The sequence below is a fragment of the Leguminivora glycinivorella genome, chromosome 15 (assembly GCF_023078275.1).
Source record: "Leguminivora glycinivorella isolate SPB_JAAS2020 chromosome 15, LegGlyc_1.1, whole genome shotgun sequence".
In the NCBI taxonomy this organism is placed as follows: Eukaryota; Metazoa; Arthropoda; class Insecta; order Lepidoptera; family Tortricidae; genus Leguminivora; species Leguminivora glycinivorella.
The window spans coordinates 21,065,669-21,091,448 of NC_062985.1; the positions used below are offsets into that span (position 1 = coordinate 21,065,669).

At 46.9% G+C, this 25,780-nt stretch overlaps 1 protein-coding gene and 1 long non-coding RNA gene across 8 annotated transcripts in view; one reads left to right on the forward strand and one right to left on the reverse strand.

Annotated features, from left to right (window-relative positions):
* LOC125233784 (trithorax group protein osa-like) overlaps nt 1–25,780 on the reverse strand; it is an 84,503-nt gene that overhangs the window by 21,564 nt on the left and 37,159 nt on the right. For 5 of the 7 annotated variants that reach the window (XM_048139880.1, XM_048139879.1, XM_048139881.1 and 2 more), the window contains exons 3-8: nt 21,976–22,166; nt 17,917–17,999; nt 6,507–6,718; nt 5,440–5,551; nt 4,210–5,265; nt 1,115–3,839 (exon numbers count right to left, since the gene is read on the reverse strand). In XM_048139880.1, coding sequence (XP_047995837.1) covers nt 1,115–3,839; nt 4,210–5,265; nt 5,440–5,551; nt 6,507–6,718; nt 17,917–17,999; nt 21,976–22,166 — 4,379 coding nt within the window. Of the gene's footprint in view, nt 1–1,114; nt 3,840–4,209; nt 5,266–5,439; nt 5,552–6,506; nt 6,719–17,916; nt 18,000–21,786; nt 21,936–21,975; nt 22,167–25,780 lie in introns of those variants that run through there. The other 2 variants (XM_048139884.1, XM_048139885.1) reach the window with 2 other exon arrangements.
* On the forward strand, nt 23,815–24,694 carry LOC125233786. The gene is made up of 2 exons (XR_007177885.1): nt 23,815–24,162; nt 24,248–24,694. It is a non-coding gene; the product is annotated as an uncharacterized LOC125233786 (long non-coding RNA).

The window sequence follows — 25,780 nt, forward strand, 5'->3', positions numbered from 1 at the left end:
ATCGGATATTTTCGAAGCCAGGTAGAGCGACAAGAGTAGAGCGGTGGTGGGTGGTGGGTGGTGGTACTGACCGTAGCTGCCGTAGCCCTGCGCGGGCGGCTGCGTGTGCTGCGAGTAGTTGTTGTTGGCGGGCCAGGCGGGCGCGTGCGGCGGCGCCTGCTGGGGGGGCGCGCCCCAGCCCTGGTACGAGCCCGGCCCCGCCGCGGTGGTGGGTGGTGGTGGTGGGTGGTGGACTGGTGGTACTGACCGTAGCTGCCGTAGCCCTGCGCGGGCGGCTGCGTGTGCTGCGAGTAGTTGTTGTTGGCGGGCCAGGCGGGCGCGTGCGGCGGCGCCTGCTGGGGGGGCGCGCCCCAGCCCTGGTACGAGCCCGGCCCCGCCGCGGTGGTGGGTGGTGGTGGTGGGTGGTGGACTGGTGGTACTGACCGTAGCTGCCGTAGCCCTGCGCGGGCGGCTGCGTGTGCTGCGAGTAGTTGTTGTTGGCGGGCCAGGCGGGCGCGTGCGGCGGCGCCTGCTGGGGGGGCGCGCCCCAGCCCTGGTACGAGCCCGGCCCCGCCGCGGTGGTGGGTGGTGGTGGTGGGTGGTGGACTGGTGGTACTGACCGTAGCTGCCGTAGCCCTGCGCGGGCGGCTGCGTGTGCTGCGAGTAGTTGTTGTTGGCGGGCCAGGCGGGCGCGTGCGGCGGCGCCTGCTGGGGGGGCGCGCCCCAGCCCTGGTACGAGCCCGGCCCCGCCGCGGTGGTGGGTGGTGGTGGTGGGTGGTGGACTGGTGGTACTGACCGTAGCTGCCGTAGCCCTGCGCGGGCGGCTGCGTGTGCTGCGAGTAGTTGTTGTTGGCGGGCCAGGCGGCGCCTGCTGGGGGGGCGCGCCCCAGCCCTGGTACGAGCCCGGGCCCGCCGCGGTGGTGGGTGGTGGTGGTGGGTGGTGGACTGGTGGTACTGACCGTAGCTGCCGTAGCCCTGCGCGGGCGGCTGCGTGTGCTGCGAGTAGTTGTTGTTGGCGGGCCAGGCGGGCGCGTGCGGCGGCGCCTGCTGGGGGGGCGCGCCCCAGCCCTGGTACGAGCCCGGCCCCGCCGCGGTGGTGGGTGGTGGTGGTGGGTGGTGGTCTGGTGGTACTGACCGTAGCTGCCGTAGCCCTGCGCGGGCGGCTGCGTGTGCTGCGAGTAGTTGTTGTTGGCGGGCCAGGCGGGCGCGTGCGGCGGCGCCTGCTGGGGGGGCGCGCCCCAGCCCTGGTACGAGCCCGGCCCCGCCGCGGTGGTGGGTGGTGGTGGTGGGTGGTGGACTGGTGGTACTGACCGTAGCTGCCGTAGCCCTGCGCGGGCGGCTGCGTGTGCTGCGAGTAGTTGTTGTTGGCGGGCCAGGCGGGCGCGTGCGGCGGCGCCTGCTGGGGGGGCGCGCCCCAGCCCTGGTACGAGCCCGGCCCCGCCGCGGTGGTGGGTGGTGGTGGTGGGTGGTGGACTGGTGGTACTGACCGTAGCTGCCGTAGCCCTGCGCGGGCGGCTGCGTGTGCTGCGAGTAGTTGTTGTTGGCGGGCCAGGCGGGCGCGTGCGGCGGCGCCTGCTGGGGGGGCGCGCCCCAGCCCTGGTACGAGCCCGGCCCCGCCGCGGTGGTGGGTGGTGGTGGTGGGTGGTGGACTGGTGGTACTGACCGTAGCTGCCGTAGCCCTGCGCGGGCGGCTGCGTGTGCTGCGAGTAGTTGTTGTTGGCGGGCCAGGCGGGCGCGTGCGGCGGCGCCTGCTGGGGGGGCGCGCCCCAGCCCTGGTACGAGCCCGGCCCCGCCGCGGTGGTGGGTGGTGGTGGTGGGTGGTGGACTGGTGGTACTGACCGTAGCTGCCGTAGCCCTGCGCGGGCGGCTGCGTGTGCTGCGAGTAGTTGTTGTTGGCGGGCCAGGCGGGCGCGTGCGGCGGCGCCTGCTGGGGGGGCGCGCCCCAGCCCTGGTACGAGCCCGGCCCCGCCGCGGTGGTGGGTGGTGGTGGTGGGTGGTGGACTGGTGGTACTGACCGTAGCTGCCGTAGCCCTGCGCGGGCGGCTGCGTGTGCTGCGAGTAGTTGTTGTTGGCGGGCCAGGCGGGCGCGTGCGGCGGCGCCTGCTGGGGGGGCGCGCCCCAGCCCTGGTACGAGCCCGGCCCCGCCGCGGTGGTGGGTGGTGGTGGTGGGTGGTGGACTGGTGGTACTGACCGTAGCTGCCGTAGCCCTGCGCGGGCGGCTGCGTGTGCTGCGAGTAGTTGTTGTTGGCGGGCCAGGCGGGCGCGTGCGGCGGCGCCTGCTGGGGGGGCGCGCCCCAGCCCTGGTACGAGCCCGGCCCCGCCGCGGTGGTGGGTGGTGGTGGTGGGTGGTGGACTGGTGGTACTGACCGTAGCTGCCGTAGCCCTGCGCGGGCGGCTGCGTGTGCTGCGAGTAGTTGTTGTTGGCGGGCCAGGCGGGCGCGTGCGGCGGCGCCTGCTGGGGGGGCGCGCCCCAGCCCTGGTACGAGCCCGGCCCCGCCGCGGTGGTGGGTGGTGGTGGTGGGTGGTGGACTGGTGGTACTGACCGTAGCTGCCGTAGCCCTGCGCGGGCGGCTGCGTGTGCTGCGAGTAGTTGTTGTTGGCGGGCCAGGCGGGCGCGTGCGGCGGCGCCTGCTGGGGGGGCGCGCCCCAGCCCTGGTACGAGCCCGGCCCCGCCGCGGTGGTGGGTGGTGGTGGTGGGTGGTGGACTGGTGGTACTGACCGTAGCTGCCGTAGCCCTGCGCGGGCGGCTGCGTGTGCTGCGAGTAGTTGTTGTTGGCGGGCCAGGCGGGCGCGTGCGGCGGCGCCTGCTGGGGGGGCGCGCCCCAGCCCTGGTACGAGCCCGGCCCCGCCGCGGTGGTGGGTGGTGGTGGTGGGTGGTGGACTGGTGGTACTGACCGTAGCTGCCGTAGCCCTGCGCGGGCGGCTGCGTGTGCTGCGAGTAGTTGTTGTTGGCGGGCCAGGCGGGCGCGTGCGGCGGCGCCTGCTGGGGGGGCGCGCCCCAGCCCTGGTACGAGCCCGGCCCCGCCGCGGTGGTGGGTGGTGGTGGTGGGTGGTGGACTGGTGGTACTGACCGTAGCTGCCGTAGCCCTGCGCGGGCGGCTGCGTGTGCTGCGAGTAGTTGTTGTTGGCGGGCCAGGCGGGCGCGTGCGGCGGCGCCTGCTGGGGGGGCGCGCCCCAGCCCTGGTACGAGCCCGGCCCCGCCGCGGTGGTGGGTGGTGGTGGTGGGTGGTGGACTGGTGGTACTGACCGTAGCTGCCGTAGCCCTGCGCGGGCGGCTGCGTGTGCTGCGAGTAGTTGTTGTTGGCGGGCCAGGCGGGCGCGTGCGGCGGCGCCTGCTGGGGGGGCGCGCCCCAGCCCTGGTACGAGCCCGGCCCCGCCGCGGTGGTGGGTGGTGGTGGTGGGTGGTGGACTGGTGGTACTGACCGTAGCTGCCGTAGCCCTGCGCGGGCGGCTGCGTGTGCTGCGAGTAGTTGTTGTTGGCGGGCCAGGCGGGCGCGTGCGGCGGCGCCTGCTGGGGGGGCGCGCCCCAGCCCTGGTACGAGCCCGGCCCCGCCGCGGTGGTGGGTGGTGGTGGTGGGTGGTGGACTGGTGGTACTGACCGTAGCTGCCGTAGCCCTGCGCGGGCGGCTGCGTGTGCTGCGAGTAGTTGTTGTTGGCGGGCCAGGCGGGCGCGTGCGGCGGCGCCTGCTGGGGGGGCGCGCCCCAGCCCTGGTACGAGCCCGGCCCCGCCGCGGTGGTGGGTGGTGGTGGTGGGTGGTGGACTGGTGGTACTGACCGTAGCTGCCGTAGCCCTGCGCGGGCGGCTGCGTGTGCTGCGAGTAGTTGTTGTTGGCGGGCCAGGCGGGCGCGTGCGGCGGCGCCTGCTGGGGGGGTGGTGGTGGGTGGTGGTGCGCGCCCCAGCCCTGGTACGAGCCCGGCCCCGCCGCGGTGGTGGGTGGTGGTGGTGGGTGGTGGACTGGTGGTACTGACCGTAGCTGCCGTAGCCCTGCGCGGGCGGCTGCGTGTGCTGCGAGTAGTTGTTGTTGGCGGGCCAGGCGGGCGCGTGCGGCGGCGCCTGCTGGGGGGGCGCGCCCCAGCCCTGGTACGAGCCCGGCCCCGCCGCGGTGGTGGGTGGTGGTGGTGGGTGGTGGACTGGTGGTACTGACCGTAGCTGCCGTAGCCCTGCGCGGGCGGCTGCGTGTGCTGCGAGTAGTTGTTGTTGGCGGGCCAGGCGGGCGCGTGCGGCGGCGCCTGCTGGGGGGGCGCGCCCCAGCCCTGGTACGAGCCCGGCCCCGCCGCGGTGGTGGGTGGTGGTGGTGGGTGGTGGACTGGTGGTACTGACCGTAGCTGCCGTAGCCCTGCGCGGGCGGCTGCGTGTGCTGCGAGTAGTTGTTGTTGGCGGGCCAGGCGGGCGCGTGCGGCGGCGCCTGCTGGGGGGGCGCGCCCCAGCCCTGGTACGAGCCCGGCCCCGCCGCGGTGGTGGGTGGTGGTGGTGGGTGGTGGACTGGTGGTACTGACCGTAGCTGCCGTAGCCCTGCGCGGGCGGCTGCGTGTGCTGCGAGTAGTTGTTGTTGGCGGGCCAGGCGGGCGCGTGCGGCGGCGCCTGCTGGGGGGGCGCGCCCCAGCCCTGGTACGAGCCCGGCCCCGCCGCGGTGGTGGGTGGTGGTGGTGGGTGGTGGACTGGTGGTACTGACCGTAGCTGCCGTAGCCCTGCGCGGGCGGCTGCGTGTGCTGCGAGTAGTTGTTGTTGGCGGGCCAGGCGGGCGCGTGCGGCGGCGCCTGCTGGGGGGGCGCGCCCCAGCCCTGGTACGAGCCCGGCCCCGCCGCGGTGGTGGGTGGTGGTGGTGGGTGGTGGACTGGTGGTACTGACCGTAGCTGCCGTAGCCCTGCGCGGGCGGCTGCGTGTGCTGCGAGTAGTTGTTGTTGGCGGGCCAGGCGGGCGCGTGCGGCGGCGCCTGCTGGGGGGGCGCGCCCCAGCCCTGGTACGAGCCCGGCCCCGCCGCGGTGGTGGGTGGTGGTGGTGGGTGGTGGACTGGTGGTACTGACCGTAGCTGCCGTAGCCCTGCGCGGGCGGCTGCGTGTGCTGCGAGTAGTTGTTGTTGGCGGGCCAGGCGGGCGCGTGCGGCGGCGCCTGCTGGGGGGGCGCGCCCCAGCCCTGGTACGAGCCCGGCCCCGCCGCGGTGGTGGGTGGTGGTGGTGGGTGGTGGTCTGGTGGTACTGACCGTAGCTGCCGTAGCCCTGCGCGGGCGGCTGCGTGTGCTGCGAGTAGTTGTTGTTGGCGGGCCAGGCGGGCGCGTGCGGCGGCGCCTGCTGGGGGCGCGCCCCAGCCCTGGTACGAGCCCGGCCCCGCCGCGGTGGTGGGTGGTGGTGGTGGGTGGTGGACTGGTGGTACTGACCGTAGCTGCCGTAGCCCTGCGCGGGCGGCTGCGTGTGCTGCGAGTAGTTGTTGTTGGCGGGCCAGGCGGGCGCGTGCGGCGGCGCCTGCTGGGGGGGCGCGCCCCAGCCCTGGTACGAGCCCGGCCCCGCTGCGCCGCCCGCCGCGCCGTACCCGGCGTACGACGTCTGCCCCGGCGACGTGCCCCAGCCTTGGTACCTGCGGGGGGAAACGATACTCATCACATCACCGACACATCCATACTAATACTATACAACCTACCCGAATCACAAAATTACAATTTAAAAAAAATCCCCGACTGCGACATAGTGGACCGATTTTTATGAAACATGGCTAAGAACTCTCTAGACTAACTCGGATTTCAAACAAAAAAAACTAAATCGAAATTTGTTCATCCGTTCGGGAGCTACGATGTCACAGACAGACAGACAGACGGACGGACAGAGACAGATAGACAAGACAGACGCGTCAAACTAAGAACACTCCGTTGTTTTTGCGTCGAGGGTTAAAACGTGTGGGGTGTGTGTGTGTCTGTTTCTTTGTCCTTTCACGGCAAAACGGAGCGATGTATTGACGTATTTTTAAGTGGACATAGTTGAAGGGATGGAGAGTGACATAGACCGACTTTTGTCTCTCTCTAACCCCCTACTTCCCCAAAATGGGGGGGTGGAAATTTGTAAGGAGCATTCCGCAATTCTCGAATTTAACGCGAGCGAAAAAGCTAGTACAAAATAACAGAATAAGAAAACTTAAGCGTAACTGCAAAAAAACGTCGCAAAGCGCCACGAATCGTACGTCGCTAATCATTCAACTCCAGACATAACATTCTTATGAGATATTCTCATAGAATAAAATGCGAAAACCACGAATCACGGGATACGGGAATAAATAAATATGTGCTATTTTGAACAGCTGACTGAGGGCTGCCATCTTGCCGAAGTGGCTCGGGCGTAGAAACCTGGCCCCGTATAAACCGAATGGCATTTCTACGACGCGAAAACGAAAACGAAAAGCCGCGAAAGTTAGTCTGGCTCTGTCGCGCCAATACGCAAGAGCGATAGAGATATATATCTACACTACGCACGCTGGTGCGCATGAGAACTTACGATATGGGCCTCGCGAGAGTGTGTGAACCAAGCTAATTCTCACTCACCCCTGCATGATGTTGGGGCCGGCCATGGGCATGTTGATGGGCGGGCCGCCCATCTGGCCGTTGTGTCCCTGGATCATGTTGATGGGCGCGGCGGCGGGGGGCCCCCACTGGCCGGCGGCGGGCGCGTCCCCGGGCGCCGACATGCCGCCGCCCATGCCGCCCGAGCCCAGCTTGCCGGACCCGTCGCGCGGCTCCGCGCGCTTGATCTCCACCTGCAAATGTAACACACCTTGTATCGAGCTCACTGAGAATATGTTTTTTCATATAGATTTTTCGTCTTTCTGGGCCCATTTCTATACAACAGGTTAAATGCAAAATTAGACTTATATCCTCTTAGCTATGTTTGCTGTAAAAGTGCTCTACGATGAGCCCTGCAAAATATATGACGTACGATGATACAGAAAATTTGCTAATGGTCGTAAAATAATTACCTACTGAATATTGATATGTAATAGTTCGGAACCTACTAAAATATGTCTTGTGTGTAATTAAAAATAAATCACCAATTTAGTCCTTCCTTTGCCTGAAACACAGGAACTATCCTAGCTCAGGCATTTGTATAAAACATCTCTTTATATGTATAACAATTCTTAGTCTTTATGAACAATCACTATACAATTATGTTTTTATTAATAAATTATTTGTATTTGTATGTTTTGGGCCTTCGCATTGTAGCATGCTAGCTACATATTTACACCCTTATTCATAAACGTTCACTAAAGTCACCAAGCTGATAAAGTTACTTTGTCTCTTTCTATCACACCAATACGTCGGAAAGGGGCAAACGAACTTTATCGGCTTGATAACTTTAGTGAACATTTATGAATAAGGGGGTTAGTATTTACACACACTCCTTTAGCTTAGTCCTAGTATATAAGATGTACTCGTCGTATTTATTAATCGGATTATATACCACTTCATCACATCATCATCATCATATACCACCTTCGAATACCAGAAGTTGTTTAATTAATGACCTACACTACATGGCGACCCTGCCAGTATCGTATACGCGTCACGTTTATGTCTGTTACCTGTGGTTGATGCAACTGGGTCCTTAGACGGTTCCGTGAGTGTAAATTTTAATGTGTTTCACATGTCAAGGTCATCTTTAAATAATGAAATTTGATGTGCTGCAAATGAGCTAACTAACTGACGAGCTCTTTTTTTGTAGCAGTGTGTAGTGTAATGACAAAACCGTCCTATTTTTTGTATCGCCTTTAGAAAAAGAGTAGGGTTGACTGATCTATGGGCATTTTCAGAAATTGGAACCCAAAATTAGTGACATTCGTTAAAAAAAATAACTCGATGTCAGTTTTGTGACGTTAACAACTTTCACTAATTTAGGGTTCCAATTTTTGAAAATGCCCTTATACGTCGCCTTGTTGTCAATTGTATGAACAATTGGACGTCTTGAACAGCCGGAACCGTATTTCATACAATCGCATATGTCTGATATGTCTCTAACCAATACAATGAAATATTTTAAAATCAATGTAGCAAACCTTGTAGACTTTCGAGTTCACATGATGAACACAAAGTATATGCTAATTTGCATCAATGTCCCACAAACATCTGAACGTACCAACGGCAATAATGGCCTTTAGGCACTGCCTGGATGTGGATATAAATTTACAAAAGGGCGAATGCTGTTTTTAATAATTCTTTAGACATTAACAACTTTAACAATTTTTACACTAGCGCCTTTTAAGACCAGACTTATTATTTATTTATTTATTTATTTAAACTTTATTGCACATAAATAAAATAAAAATGTACAAATGGCGGACTTAATGCCTAATGGCATTCTCTACCAGTCAACCATCGGGCCAAACAGAGACAAGTAAAAATGGTGCAAAGAGAATGAAAAATAACAGATTAGAATTAATCGAAAACAGCTGAAGTACAATACAAAATAGTGATAAAATACATAAATAAAAATATTATACATATATACTTAATAAACTTATTATATAATTAATACATACAAATATTATATATATACTAATATTGATGGATGCTACTCGAACTCTTGTTTCAGCAGATACTGATGTACCAACCGCTTGAAAGCTAACTTGCTTGGGGCTTGTCTGATATTGAGAGGGAGCGAATTCCAGAGACGGCTCGCCTGGACAGCAAAAGAGTTAGTCATAAACCCAGTGCGGTGAGCTGGAATAGAAAGCTTAAGAATACGAGATGTACGCAGCTCACTGCCTGGACGAGGGGTGTCAAACAGGAACTTGTTTTTTAGATAGATAGGAGCAGAAGGCTCAAACAGGATTGAGAATAGGGTGCAGAGTATTCGAAGGGACCTACGACGGCGGATGGAGAGCCAGTTGAGCTGGCGACGGTAAAACGAGATATGGTCGAATTTACGTATACGTATTATTGTAGTGTTGAATTTATAATTCTCTTAAATCCATTCACAGTTCACACGTTTTTGAGTTTTTCGGGAACATACAGACCGACAAACGCATAACGATATAATTCTGATGTAGGTATAGTTTATTTCAGTACACGAAACTGGCCATATTTGCAATAATTATATTCTCCAAAAAATACACTAAAAACATTACATGTGCCTATAACTATAACTATAACATTTGAAGAGTTCCCTCGATTTCACCAAGAACCCATCATCAGACCCTGACTTGGTGCCAATGGGACCATCTCGGGGTTATACCTGTTCTATTGAAAAAAAAAAAAATAGAAAATCGGTCCACGATTCTCGGAGATATCGAGTAACATACACACAAAAAAAAACATTTAGTCGAATTGAGAACCTCCTCCTTTTTTTGAAGTTGGTTAAAAAGTGAAATTCATCAACCACTACTTCAGAATCAGCAGAGAAAATTATGTTTCAAATAATTGACATATAATAATTGCTTATTTCGCTTTTCTAGTTAATGAGCCGATAGTTTCGGTATGTGTTGCAAAAGCAATTAATAATAACAGGTACATGTGATTATCAGGCGGTTCCGATTGGCCACACATGTCCGTTTGATTATTCGACAAAAACGTCTAGCTATTACGTTTACGTATAAGTCGCTATACTTAGTATGGCCACAATTAAAATCGTCTATGTTTTTTGCATTTGATTTGAAAATAATATAAAATCATAAGATAACATAATTATCAAAGAAGTCATAATTTGACGATAGAACCCTAAAATGTAGGTATTATATTCGGAGTGTGGTTAGTTAGTGCCAGAGGGATTATTTATAATTGTATATGTCCGTAAATTATCGTCTTATTACTAAGTTATACCTTGTACTATTATATATTCTGTGGTTATACTTGAATAATATCAAAACTATTTTTTAAATAATTTTGACATATACCGAAGCACAAAGATAGTGAAAAACGTCATTAATTAAAAGTAATGAAATAGTAATGCGAAAAAAAGCGAGCATATAAAGACTGTATCGTTAAATATGGAGACAACTTTGAGTAGCCGTATTTATTTGCTATTATATTTTTTTCTTATAACAAGACATGGGCTTAATAAGGCACATAATAAGGTACGCATTTTGTCCTAGAAACTCGACGTAAAGCATGTGGTTTAGACAGCATTGACTTAATCCTCCCGAGTACCAATTACGATTTCGGACAAATGCCACTAGAAAATTCACAAAGTGCGTACAAGACGACACAATTGCGAAAAAAAATTGTACAGTGCGAACCTCAACGACACATGATCCACAAAGCAGGATATCTAGACATAGTCTAGCCACTGTTATTTAAAAAAAATAAAGTTCATGATCTGTGTATGGCGGCCATTTAGAGAATATGGCATGGCGCTTACGCTAACTTCGACTTTGATGTCGAATTTAACTATCATACACTGTTTATATCGATCTGGTTTAGGCACTGTTCAAACACCATGAATGTCTATTAGACATTGGCCTATGCCTATTTTTTTTATCTATTTCTCTCATCCTGCTTGTATCAAAAATTTACGGCAATCCGGAACGTTACTCAAAAATGCGTTTTTTTTTAATTACATAAATTCACCGCATTTATTCTGCAAGTACCCAATTGAACAACCATGAAGAGGACTCTTAAAAAATATATTTTGGCAGCATATTAACCTTTGTTTGTCGAAATCGTACAAAGATTCTTTGAGATATTCTCAAATTAAGCCAGATTAGGGGTTCTCCGAAATTTATTTGCTAGACCTTATAATGAAAGTACCATAAAGTCCCTAAAATAAAAAAAATATCAGACCTTCTTATATCAAATAGTACTTACCAATACCTTCAGATCATACTCTCGGACCATAATAATACAAAATTATGCACATGTCAACATTTAGACAAGGTTTGTTTTGTACCTACGAGCCCCAATGCAAATGATATCGTCTAGTCACACTTCAACGTGCGATATTTATTTCCGAAACTGGTATTTAAACCCAGATTGACTTTGATGATAAATGGAATACACGACACACTAAGCCATTAAAACTAGTTTAATCTTGCGCCGTACAAAATGCCCTAATGTTATATGTTTTAATATAATCATATCATAAAAATAACATATCTAAAGCAAAAAAATACGCCTAGTTCATATTTGAGGCATAATAGGTCGTCTATTTTAAATAAAAATAGTTTAGTAAGATTAATATTATACAATAATATTTTAAATTGAATTAATAATATTATAAGTCGTCTGATATGATATACGGCTACATAAAAAGGTAAATTCTGTAAAAAATATAATTATTCTACAACATTTTTATACCAAAACAGCAAGAGGTAAGTCGGTGCCTGAATCAGTGAGGAAAATTATAATTTCCAGTAACAATAGCGGCAAATCTACGTTCCAAAATATCCAAAGACCTTTTTTTGCCAAGATCTACGGCGCATACAATCATCCAGCATCAACTAAAACACGGAACCGTCTCCTGTTTAAATAAATCTGGCCGTCGAAGAATAACTGCCAAAGAGAAAACAGGATTTTGAGGAGCATCATCAGGAAAAATCGTCATGCAAGAGCAGGAGAACTTACCTAACTATGGCATGACGCGATCAAAATAAACATTTCAGTCGATACCTGAAAGACAGTAATGAAAATAATGGGCTTCGGTTTTCACACCGCTAAACAGAAACCATTACTTACTCAAAAGCAGAAAACTAACAGGTTGAAATTTGCACAAAAGTACAGAAACTGGACTGCCGATCAGTGGCGAAAAATAATATGGAGCGACAAATCCAAATTTGAGGTCATAGTTGGCGATGAACGAAGTAAAGTCATTCAAGATAAAGGAGATGCATTTCACAAAGACTGTCTTGAACGCAAGGTGTAGTTTCCAGCATCTTTAAATGATTTAGGGCTGTATGTCGGCACAGGGTGTGGGATGTCTGCAATTTATAGATGGAACCGTCAATGCAGAGAAATACAAAAGCATCTTGGAATAGAGTTCACTACCGTCTATAAGAAAGTTCAAGTATATAAATGGATTTACTTTTCAACGAGATGGTGCCTTATGTCATACTGGCAAGACAACGATGGAGTGGCTGAAACAAAAACAAATTCCTACCATATCATGGCCATCCAGCAGTCCAGACTTGTCTCCCATAAAAACTTTGTAGTGGTAAATGAAGAAAAAGTTGCGAAAAGATCCTTCTAAATCCAAAGCTGATTTTAAGGAGAAACTTGTGGGTGTCTGGAATGGAATAACCCCTGAGGAGTATAGACAGTTGGTAGATACAATGCCGCTCAGAATTAAGGCCGTTTTAGATGCAAAAGGTGACGCCACCAAGTGGTAGTTGTTCTTTTCTGCATCGGCTACGCTGAAGACGAACATTTTTGCGAGTGTTACATTTGGTGAAATTATGTTTTTTTGTTTACTAGTGAGGAAAATTGTTAATTTATGTTTTGAATAAATAAAATATGCATTATAAGCTCTCTTGTTTTTATGTTACATGTTCTACTAATCATCTAATTCATCCTGAATTTTGAGGTCGAAGTTAGGACATAATATTTTTTTCATACTAGACGATATCATTTGCATTGGGGCTCGTATAATTAACGATACAGTCCTTATTATGATAGGAAACTGATACCACTGATAGGAAAACGCCAGTTTACGCTTGTTTCCTTGACCTATCAAAAGCTTTTGATATGGTGTCTTACGACCTTCTTTGGCATAAGCTTCGTACGGAGACGGACGTACCGGAGGATGTTATAGGTATTTTTGATTATTGGTATAATAACCAAATTAATGTGGTCAAGTGGGGAAATGCCTTTTCTGAAGAGTACAGGTTGAAGTGCGGGGTGAGGCAGGGGGGGTTAACCTCACCGCGTCTCTTTAACCTGTACATTAATGCGCTCATAGAGGGTCTCAGTAGCACCAGAGTCGGATGTGCAATTGCCGGAGAAATGGTAAATAATATCAGCTACGCTGATGACATGGTGCTCTTGGGACCCTCTGTCTGTGCAATCAGAAAACTCCTAAATAAGTGCGAGGAGTATGCGTTGACCCACGGACTCAGGTACAATGTGGCTAAAAGTGAGGTTCTTGTTTTCCAGCCGCGTGAGCATAAGGTGGATAGGGTACCGGAAATCTCGCTGTACGGGATACCTCTGAATAGGACCAATAAGTTCAAGTACTTGGGTCACTGGGTCGATGAGAGCCTCTCAGACGATCCAGACATCGAGAGGGAGCGCAGGGCGTTGGCTGTCCGGGGTAACATGGTGGCTCGCAGGTTTGCACGTTGTTCAAGAGAAGTTAAAATAACTCTGTTCAAGGCATATTGCCAATCTTTTTACACGTGCAGCCTGTGGGTCAACTATACTCAGAGGGCAATCAACGCCTTGCGCGTTCAGTACAATAATGTACTCAGGATGTTGTTGGGTCTTTCGAAGTTCTGCAGCGCTTCAGGTATGTTTGCGGATACACGAATAGATGGCTTCCAGGCCATTATCCGCAAACGGACTGCTTCCCTTATGAGCCGCGTTCGTGTGAGCCCCAACAGCATTCCGAGTCTGGTGGCTAATAGGCTGGATTGTCCTATAGCAAGGCACTGGGATAGTCTCCATGTTCCCCCACTTCCTTAATTTATGTTCTGTATCTATATAATATAAAGCTACAACCCGACTGACATTTTTCAAAAAATAGGCAGAAGGGGGATTTGAAGGTGGCAGTGTTTGGTGTGGTCGTATAGAGTTTGGTCCTGCGACCCCGGATAGATCAAACCGTCGGTCTACCGGTTCCGGGTAAAAAAATGTCGGACGGCCTGGCCAAACGGCTGGAGTTAGCCGGGGAGTGTTCGACCAAATGTCATAGAGGACCCTGGGCAGTTTTTGACGCCGCCATTTTTTTTTCAAAATGGCCGACTTTTTTTTTTGACGATTTTTCAAGTTTGTCGTAGAGAGCTCAAATTTTGGTTATAGAATCTCCAAGCGGCCTTGATTCGAATGAAATAAAAAAAAATTGAAAAATGCTACAAATGTGGGAAAACTGGCCACTTTTATTTTGTATGGCAACTTTTAAACCGTAAGAGATAGCCGGGGGTGCTCGACCAAATGTCATACAGGTATCCGAGTAGAAAAAAGTTGCATTAAAAAAAATTCAAAATGGCCGACTTTTTTTTTTGAAAAATTTCAAAATGGTCCTAGCGCGCTGAGATTTGGCACACGGGTGGAAGGTGGCCCCAAGATTTATATTCAAAAAGAAAATTTTGAAAAATTCAAAATGGCGGCCTTTGAGGGCCAATTGAAATTTGAATGGAGGTTTTTCTTTTAATTACCATAGCTCCGTAACGGTACAAAGAAGTGAAAAGTGCTCAAACAAATGTTATACAGTCACCCGAGGTCCATCGAATGGCATTAAAAAAAAATCAAAATGGCCGACTTTTTTTTTGAAAAATTTCAAAATGGTCCGAGCGCGCTGAAATTTTGCACACGGGTAGACAGCTACCCCAAGATTAGTATACAAAAAGAAAATTTTGAAAAATTCAAAATGGCGCCCTTTGAAGGCCAATTGAAATTTGTATGGAGGTCCTTCTTTTAAATCCCCATAGCTCCGTAACGGTAGGGAAAAGGTTGATAGTGCTTGAACTAATATTGTACAGTTATCTGAGGTCCATCGAATGGCATTTACAAAATTTCAAAATGGCCGACTTTGAAATTTTTTTTTTTTATTTTCGGTCCGAGCGCGTTCAAATTTGGCACGTGGTAAGAACGGGGGCCAAAAATAGAAATGAGAAAAAAAAATTTGGAAAAGTCAAAAACGGTGGCGAGAGGGGACAAAGTCAAATTTCCCTACCAGTTTGTATGGAGGTTTTTTTTTAAATTCCCATAGCTCCGTAACGGTAGGAAAAAGGTTAATAGTGCTTAAACTAATGTTGTACAGTTATCTGAGGTCCATCGAATGGCATTTACAAAATTTCAAAATGGCCGACTTTGAAATTTTTTTTTTTATTTTCGGTCCGAGCGCGTTCAAATTTGGCACGTGGTAAGAGCGGGGGCCAAAAATAGAAATGAGAAAAAAAATTTTTTGGAAAAGTCAAAAACGGCGGCGAGAGGGGACAAAGTCAAATTTCCCTACCAGCCTGAGGGAGCGTTCTACAGCCCGACGGTCATTGCTCCGGTCCAAGTTCCGAGCTGCGTACAGACAGTGCTCCCAAGCAAGAAAATATAAGTAAAAGTGTTTAAAAAGCGACGCGGCGGGCCGGAGGCCGCAGGCCGGAGGTCCAACTTCCCTACAAATCCTACAATCCCCACAGTAACTACGCGGACGGCCGAAGGCCCGGAGCGTGTCTGACAGGCTCCCAAGTACGCGAAGGCCGCAGGCCGAGCTGCGGGCAGAGTGCTCCCAAGCACGCGAAGGCCGCAGGCCGAGCTGCGTGCAGACTGTGCTCCCAAGAAAACAATAACAAAAAGTATCTAAATAAGCGAAGCGGCGGGCCGAAGGCCCGACGCGGAGCTTCGAAACCCAGCGAAGGCCGAAGGCCGAGCTCCGCGTAGGGCCGAAGGCCCGGAGCGTCCCTGATCGGCTCGCCGGCGGACCGGGAAGTTGGAGCTTAAACACGACCCAATAGTAAAAGTGTCTTAGAGAAGCGAAACGACGGGCCGGAGGCCGCAGGCCGCAGGCCCGTCGTGAGCTTCTCAAGACACTTTTACTATTGGGGTGTGTTTAAGCTCCAACTTCCCCACAACCCCCACAGTATCTACGCGGAGGGCCGAAGGCCCGGAGCGTGTCTGAGAGACTCCCAAGCACGCGAAGGCCGCAGGCCGAGCTGCGGGCAGAGAGTGCTCCCAAGCACGCGAAGGCCGCAGGCCGAGCTGCGTACAGACTGTGCTCCCAAGCGAAACAATAACAAAAAGTATCTTAACAAGCGAAGCGGCGGGCCGAAGGCCCGACGCGGAGCTTCGAAACCCAGCGAAGGCCGAAGGCCGAGCTCCGCGTAGGGCCGAAGGCCCGGAGTGTCCCTGATCGGCTCGCCGGCGGACCGGGAAGTTGGAGCTTAAACACGACCCAATAGTAAAAGTGTCTTAGAGAAGCGAAACGACGGGCCGGAGGCCGCAGGCCGCAGGCCAGTCGTGAGCTTCTCAAGACACTTTTACTATTGGGTCGTGTTTAAGCTCCAACTTCCCTACAACCCCCACAGTAACTACGCGGAGGGCCGAAGGCCCGGAGCGTGTCTGACAGGCTCCCAAGCACGCGAGGCCGCAGGCCGAGCTGCGGGCAGAGAGTGCTCCCAAGCACGCAAAGGCTAAAGCAAAAAAGCAAACAAGCAAAGCAATAAATCAAAAAAGCATAGCTCAAAAACAAAAAGCTAAAGCAAAACACAAAAACAAAAAGCAAAAGCATAAGCAAAACACGAAGAGCAAAGCACAAAAACAAAAAAAGAACACCGCGGGGCCCTCGGGCCCCGCGCACCTTTAAAAAACTAGTTTTAGTTCTTAAAGCTTCGGACATTTGAATAGAATTTGACTGCGCATGCTTGCAAATTTTAATGTTTTATAAATTATTGAATATTATTAATTTATTATTATTATTGGTTGTTATACATTTTTATTTTTGATTATTAGAATTATTGAGTTATCGAATTATTTGATATATCAGTGCACAGTGAAATTGTTTTAAATGTATATCCTTGATTTAATTTAATTTAATTTGATATAAGTACCTAAGTTTTCATTGTAATTTTCTTTTTCTTTTTTTCTTTTGTGAATATGTGTATCTATGGACTAAAGTTGCCTGAAATAAATGATTTAATAATAAAAATAAATAATAATAATTAGCGGCTAGACAATACAATTTGGAGTCAGGTCACGATTACTGCAATCATAGGAGATATCTCCTTATCGTTTGTTTTAACAACTGAAAGTAACTAAGATTATTTATTTCACGCGTATGCAAATAAGTATGCGTACAGTCAAGTGCAAAAATACGTATCGAAATAATCGTCTCATAAATATGGTACTACGCTCTTATTACACCGGACTAAGATGCTATAGGACATATTTTTGAGTAAGATGTGTACACCCATATTTTTACACTTGACTGTACAAATTATTTTACTTGCTGATTAATTTAATGATTTTGTGCCAAAAATCATCAAATTCGGAAATTACTCGAGACTTGACCTAAACTTTAGACTGAGAGATATATTATGCGATTATACACCAATAAACTATACCTAATTACCTACGTTTAGCATCACAGTGAAATTGTTAACATTTTCATTAAAATCACTATCCAAAATAACAGTGCTCAATTTTCTTAGTTGACATACTCGTGTCACCAAGTGTGAGCCTATTTTCATATTCTGTATAGTGACTTAAACTATACCTAGATAAAAAGTGACTTAAAACTATACCTATTTAAAAAAAACTGGTGCTCGTACACAGATGTCATATATACCATAGATCAAGCAAACGTATCTACTTAGCGTGTCAAATGAACTCAGTGAAATCCACTGAGTTGTCCGTCTTTAATCGCAGCTTGCAGCTTTCGGGCGTCAATTTTTGTAAGTTGAAGTCAACCAAAACATAAAAAATGCCTCGTTACGTGATATTCAATTGCAACAACACAAAAATTATGAACAATCAAGAGCCTGAGACATTTAAAATTACAGGTAAGAATCAACTTCAGTACAAAATTTGACACGCTCGGCCCCTATACAAATATATGAATTTGTTTCTTCTATCTAAATTAAGTTCTGTGTGCTCGTATGATAGTAATAACGTTTGCAAAGTCCAGCTTGGAAAATTAAACGCACAGCAAGTTCTAAGCTAATAGCAAAAGTTTTAAGAGCGCTAGAGATTATCGCGCCGCTAGTTTTTCTTTGCAAAGTTTAAAACTGTTTTTTTCGCCAAATTCTCCATCGCATCTGTATTGAATACCGAGGTATGTCCTTGACTGTACCCTATTGGAAGTGGACAGCAAAAGAGTGGTTACCTGCTTCCCGTTGAGGTTGATGAAGTGCTCCTGGGTGACGCGCTCAACGGACATCTCCTCCTCGAACGACAGGAATCCGAAGCCTGCAACAAGTCCACTATTAGTCTACTGCCACTTTGACAACTTAAAGCCTTACACAATACTCCAAAATGTCTTACAATTCAATCAATATGTAAAGTAAAGATGTACGACGATGTATGACGATTGGGGAAGGCGTAATGGCTCCGTAAGGACCGGTGGATATTTCGTTGTCCTTGGGTTCACCCAGACAGACTTCAGCCTTGGTAGCTCAGTTGAGAAAGCGATGGATGGATGAAGCTAGTGATCCATAGTCGCGAGTTCACAGCATTTCAAATATTGGCTTGCCCTTATCCCTTTCTTTTGGGGGTCAGCTCTGCATGTCTTCTTCTTCCATACTTCTCTATTGTCCATCATCTCATAAATTATACCAAATATTAACACCAAGAAAGAAAGAAAACATAGTGAGGAAACTTGGAGGCCAATAACAGACGTGTCGCAAAAACATATGACTGTAAATCTCTGAAGTTAGGCTGCTGAGATATTGCTGCCGGCGTATCATGCTGCCATTTTTATCACTTATCCACGTGGATAAAGCATCCGTCACGCTTTAGTAAGTATGTCAGTGTGAGAGTGACAGATGTCTTATCCACGTGGATAAGTGATAAAATTGGCAGCATGATACGCCGGCTGGTTTCTTATGAAGGCCGGGACAAAATGGGTTCCCTCTATTTGGCATAACTTTAATTGTCCGAAACGATTTTCGCATAACAGACTTCGCATAATCGATTTTCGCCGAATGTTAATTTGGCAGAAAACTTATTTGTCATAATCGAAAATAATACGAATAACACATTGTCCGAAAATAAGTTCGCATAATTCTGTTTACGCCGATTGTTTTTATGAATAAAATTAATTCGCATAATTGTATTTGGCATATTTCTTAAAATCAGAATATCCACCCATACTAAATGCTGTTAAGAGAGTCGGTTTGGTTAGGTTAGAACTGCGACCTCAACAAATAAAACATTTTGTCAAGAATTTCGGTTAGGTTAGGTTAGAACTGCAACATTAATATAGTAGTATTACCTATGATAAAAATTCTGCGTAGTAAATTTCCACTACACCATGTTATGCAGAAATAATTTATGCATAAAAACCATTCGGCGAATAACCTTTATGCATGAAATATATTCGGACAAACAAAAATATGCCTAGACAAATTATGCGTAACTATACTATGCCATAACAGATTATGCGAAAGGTGAATTATGCCAATATAGATTATGCCAAAAAGAATTCTAGATTGTAAAATTATGCCAAAACAAGGGGAACCGGACAAAATATATGGGCATTTTTGTATACAATGTCGCAAAACATTTTAGACTTTCAAGCTCACAGGAGCATAAAGCATATGCAGCTTGCGTGTCGCTGTCCCACAAACATCTGAACGTACCGACGGCGAAGATTACCGAGGGCACTGCCTGGATGTGGATTAAGTATCTATACTCCAATTGCTAATTCGAGTCCAAAAAAACTACTACGATGTTGCCACTGCAATAAAATGTTTGTAAAATAGTATAATCCTTTTTTATAAAAACACACGCTAAGATAAATTATTTATTATTTATTTCAATCCTTTGATTTATATATTTAATAGTCTTTTATTATTTACATAAATACTAGGACGCTCGATTTTTTTTCTTTTTTTCCGTGATTTTTAGTTGTAAAGTTGGTATTGCGCTTGTATCACTTCAGGTATCAATAACATTTGGTGCTATATTTTGCGGTATAGAACAAACTATTGATGATATAGATATTGTGATCAATTTTTTATACATATATTTTACAATTAGCTAATCAGCGAAATAGTGTATAGTGGGCTTTATGGTTGCCACGGCCGCCATTGTTTTGGAAGCGGCCATGACACCATGGTCTGTCAAACTGTATTTGAATTTATTATTATGTATGATACACAGATATACAGACTACATCTCTGATATATGATAGACAGACGTTAATATGCAAGTAGCGCTTTATTGACAACCGACACTTATGAACCTTTTAGATAAAAAATGGCACATGTAATGATCTATTGTTTTACCTTAAAGAGAGTATGTAAGTAAGTTTGAGTAATGTTCTTCAATTTATGGTTCCAAATCTCCTGAGGAGTCTCAGAGATACATTGGGCACTCGTTCAATACGCTAAGGAAATACCTTTCGTGAGCCCCTGACTTCGCCACGCGCCATTCTGAGAGCCAGTTCAGGTGCTACCCTTCAGCAATAACATTCTAATATTGGTAATGGGTTGTTAGACTCCAATGACTAATTTAATAAACATTGGCGAAAATTGCACCTGACTGAGATAGGGCAGCTTTAGTGCATACATTTGTCTGGTTTAAGTTTTATTATTATATGTAATATAATGTGAATTACCAACATTTATCATTAGTGGCGACCGGTGGAACTAATTTGACGTATGAGAATTAAAACAAAAAAACTAAAACGAATTTTCTTCACAATTTTATCATCAAGTATTCTTGGATTTCTTACGTGCCAAATAAAAAATGTAGAGGGTTGGCGAAACCTGTAAAGTATTTTGACAGTGACATAAGTGACATTGACAGCTGTGACATTGACGTATCTGTCGTAGTTTTTTTGGACTCGAATTAGCAATTGGAGTATAATACATTATTTTATTAGTTTATATTAGTCATCATGACGATCCCTGCCTTAGTTAGTCCAGCCAATAAGTATTTGTAACACTTTCTGATGATTAGTTGATGCAACAGGACATTCCCGCAGTTATCAGCAATAATTCATATCTGTATTTTTGTTGATAATTTTTATTGCGCACGTCATAACGCTTGATTAACACGTGGTGTTGGAAAGTTATGTTTGTAACTTAAACATTTATTTCATTCAAATACTACAAAACACATTACACAGGCAATCTTAAATTAAAAAAAAACAATACCACTATGGAGTATCAATGTGAACGTTACCTCTGGATTTCTTCTCCTGGTTGTACATAATGACCTCCATGACTTTTCCGTAGCGCCCGAAAAACACGCGCAGGTCGGTCTCGGTGATGTCGGAGGGCAAGCCGAGGAACAACTTGGGGTACGCCCTCGTTATCGGGCCTTCGTATTTGAAATGGAGAATCAGTGTGAACGTTACCTCTGGACTTCATCTCCAGGGGCCTATTGCATAACAATTTACAACTTGTATTACAAGCGGAACTCTCTTTCTTATAAAATGAATTAGAGGGGGACTACCGCTTGTAATATGAGTTGTAAATTGTTATGCAATAGGCCCCTGGTCGTACATGATGACGACCTCCATGACCTTGCCGTAGCGCTCGAAGAACACGCGCAGGTCGGTCTCGGTGATGTTGGAGGGCAACCCGAGAAACACCTAGGGGGTACGCTTAATGACCGGCTCAAGTGCTATCAAATGAATTAGAGGGGGACTACCGCTTGTAATATGAGTTGTAAATTGTTATGCAATAGGCCCCTGGTCGTACATGATGACGACCTCCATGACCTTGCCGTAGCGCCCGAAGAACACGCGCAGGTCGGTCTCGGTGATGTTGGAGGGCAACCCGAGAAACACCTAGGGGGTACGCTTAATGACCGGCTCAAGTGCTATCGGGCCTTCGTATTTGAAATGGGGTAACGTCACCTTTGGACCTCCTGGTCGTACATGATGACGACCTCCGTGACCTTGCCGTAGCGCCCGTAGCGGTCTCGGTGATGTTAGAGGGTAGCCCGCCGAGGAACACCTAGGGGTACGCCTAATGAGTGTCTAAAGTGCTATCGGGCCTTCATATTTGAAATGGAGTAATGTTACCTCTGGACTTCTTCTTCTCCTGGTCGTACATGATGACGACCTCCATGACCTTGCCGTAGCGCCCGAAGAACACGCGCAGGTCGGTCTCCGTGATGTTGGAGGGTAGCCCGCCGAGGAACACCTTGGGGTACACTTAATTGCCGACTCAAGTGCTATCGGGCCTTCGTATTTGAAATGGAGTAATGTTACCTCTGGACTTCTTCTTCTCCTGGTCGTACATGATGACAACCTCCATGACCTTGCCGTAGCGGCCGAAGAACACGCGCAGGTCGGTCTCCGTGATGTTGGAGGGCAGCCCGCCGAGGAACACCTTCGGGTAGCCGCCGCCGCGCTTCGGCTTCTGCAGGGTGCGCGGGTTGCACGGCTTTGGGTCGATGGTCCTGGTGAAACAGTTGTTCGTTAATATTTGGCATGACTACGGTTGAAGAACTTAGTGTAAGGCGTGCACGCACAAATTGGGACATATTGCACAAGATTGCGGAGTGCATTTCAAAAAATGTAAGCACATACAAATGCTGAGTCGACGCTCGCCCGCCCACTGAAGGAAACAAGTAAGTTTATTGCTGCGAATCGATAGCATATTGTTATTTTTAGATAGTACCTATAGACATAATTTCAAAAGAACTTTTTTTGGAAGCTCTACCTGGCCCCGTAGCCGAATGGCATTTCTCCGACGCCAAACGAAAGCGATACGCCGCTGGCTCTGTCGCGCCAATACGCAAGCGCGATAGAGATAGATATCTACTAGCGCTTCGTTTCGTGAGCGTTTCGTGAGCGATTGTGCCATTCGGCTAGCCACCCTGTTTATTTGATATATTTTTTACTTAAAATACAGGAATACATTTTTTGTGATTTGTTACATAAGTAAACTGTGAAAAATTGGTCATCGTTTATGACGCCGATACCATTAGATAGAGATATGTATTACGCGATATTTGTAAAGATAGAACTTAAAAAAAACAATGGCTTCGAAGGTCCCACATAATATATTGTATGTTATGTTGATTCTCATTGATATTCGTTTGACCTCCATTGCACAATTCAATAGTTTAAGGTTTGTGAATTTACGTCACAGGCTATAAGTGGCTATAACTTTATTATCATTTTATGAGCGAAACAGTTGTTCGTTAATATTTGGCATGACTACGGTTGAAGAACTTAGTGTAAGGCGTGCACGCACAAATTGGGACATATTGCACAAGATTGCGGAGTGCATTTCAAAAAATGTAAGCACATACAAATGCTGAGTCGACGCTCGCCCGCCCACTGAAGGAAACAAGTAAGTTTATTGCTGCGAATCGATAGCATATTGTTATTTTTAGATAGTACCTATAGACATAATTTCAAAAGAACTTTTTTTGGAAGCTCTACCTGTTTATTTGATATATTTTTTACTTAAAATATAGGAATACATTTTTTGTGATTTGTTACATAAGTAAACTGTGAAAAATTGGTCATCGTTTATGACGCCGATACCATTAGATAGAGATATGTATTACGCGATATTTGTAAAGATAGAACTTAAAAAAAACAATGGCTTCGAAGGTCCCACATAATATATTGTATGTTATGTTGATTCTCATTGATATTCGTTTGACCTCCATTGCACAATTCAATAGTTTAAGGTTTGTGAATTTACGTCACAGGCTATAAGTGGCTATAACTTTATTATCATTTTATGAGCAAAATCAAAGACTATAGCCTTCGAGGTAAACTGTGTTACCCGTGCCAGTATGGTTGAATATTACGTGTATGCTCCGTTTTTAACTTTGAAAGAAATCATGCGATTTTATTTTAAAATATTTGACCCTTATTCATAATCATAAACGTTCACTAAAGTTAACAAGCCGATAAGCATCGTTTGTCCCTTTCGGGAAGGGCCTTTCCGTCATACCAATACTTCGTAAAGGGACAAACGATTTTTATCCGTTTGATAACTTTAGCCAACGTTTAATGGAGTTGATTTAAAGTCTATCTCGCTTATCATTCATAGATAAAATATTTGACAAAAATTAAGTCAAAATAACTTTAAGGGCCGGTTGCACCAGCACACTTTGACGCCCCCTTCATCGTTAAAGATGGCTCCGACGACCGTTAAGTCCATATTTGCGTTGCACCATGCCATCCGTCAGTAAAAGGGTTACGATTCATTTAACCGGTGCCAGAGCACCGGTTAACGGCTCGTATTAGGTAAATCTAGGAACCAAAATGGCGGCCAATGTTTTGAATTTGTCCCGTATTTCACGAGTTTATGCTTATTTTAAAATAATTTGAGCTATTAGCAACGTAAAATACTTATAAAACGTTTAAAACAGTAAAAATGTGGAAGTAACTAAACATAAAAAAGTGACAGTGACACACCAGAGTGGTTTTAAGGTTATTTTAATTGCGCGACGATTTGTGTTTGTAAACACCTTTAATTTAATTTATTTTGTTAATAAATGTGTGTGTTTATATTTAGATCGAGTGCAGAATGAGCTTCAGTTGAATATATAATCGATCGATGCTGTAAGAAATTCACAAGTGCGTCCTATGAGATCAAAATTCGACAGCAAATAATGAAAACTATTTGTCGACAATACAGTCTTTAAAAGGGTCTTGGTATATTTTGAATCACAAATAAAATAATAATTATCCTGGAAAAAGTTGTGGATCCATTATGACATCCGAAATCAGGGCGAGAATAACGACAAACATTGTATAAAATCCGACCTTCAAAATCGTATCTCGCGACAGGAATCAACTTTCGTTTTAAACTATACACGTCTATGAGACATACGAAATGAAGTATTTTAGTGTGAAGCAAATGTGTTGGGACAATCTACACAACTTTTAGGCAACAGCATAGGCAAGATATCAGTGAAAAAATGTAAAGAAAATGTTATTATAATACTTCTGTTCATACCTACTTATCTGTGTTTTATTTCTCCTTTTATAACTTTTTCATAAACCTATAATGCAAAAACTTTGCAGTAGTCAACTTAAATTATTTACATTTAACATGTTCAGTGCTGGCGTCGCAAAGTTTGAGACCAAAATAATCCTCCTCCTATGTCAGTGACACAGCGAAGTTGACTTATGCCAGTGGCATAGGAATGAGAATTTATTTGTTTCTACCAGCATAAATAGTGTAGGCTTTTAGTAAAACAGTGGGATGAACGTGAATTCATACTATTCGTAAACACTCCGGACAGAGAGATGCAATCTTGAGTTTGACTAGTGCAAAGGCAAAGTTGACAATCAAGCATGTATTTCAGCTAATTAAATACATAAAGCTAACCAACATGAAAGCAATACAGATTTTATATCCTAAATAGTAATGCAAACATAGTAAGTATCTGCTTGAAATTCACTTTACTTATACCTAAATTTTTCATGTCGGTCAGGGATAAATTCTTGACACCAAAATGTTCTAACCATTTTAAAGTATTATTACCTACTACTAAAAATCCTCAAATTGTATTTCATAATTTGTGTTGCTGTGATATAAATGATGCAGCTGAACATTTCTAAAATAAACCAGTCTAAGATTTCATAAGTAGGCACATATAGTTCTGTACTTATTTTTCAGCATACTGTTGAGGGTGGGCTTATGAATATTGTGGCATGTCAGAGCGTTATCAGACTTTTCAGTAGCAGTATATATAGGCAAAATAATTTCTAGTTGTGTCATGCTAATCTGGAAACTTTACTTACTATTCTGGAAAGAAGAAATATACCTATGTGAAATTAAAACAACAGTAATTTCATGGGTAATTTATCCACACTTCAAAAAAAGGAAATTATAACTTGAATAAGCAGATAGTTATAATAAGAGTATAGTGGGAAACAATGACTATACAGGAAGGTAGATAAAATCCTGTATTGTTCAATTTCAATTTCAATTTATTTCTTCATAACGAAAGTTACATGTCAATACATATTTACAAAAATTACAATTACATCCATCTTAGTAGCTATAGGTATAACAATTTTATAACAATCATATACAATT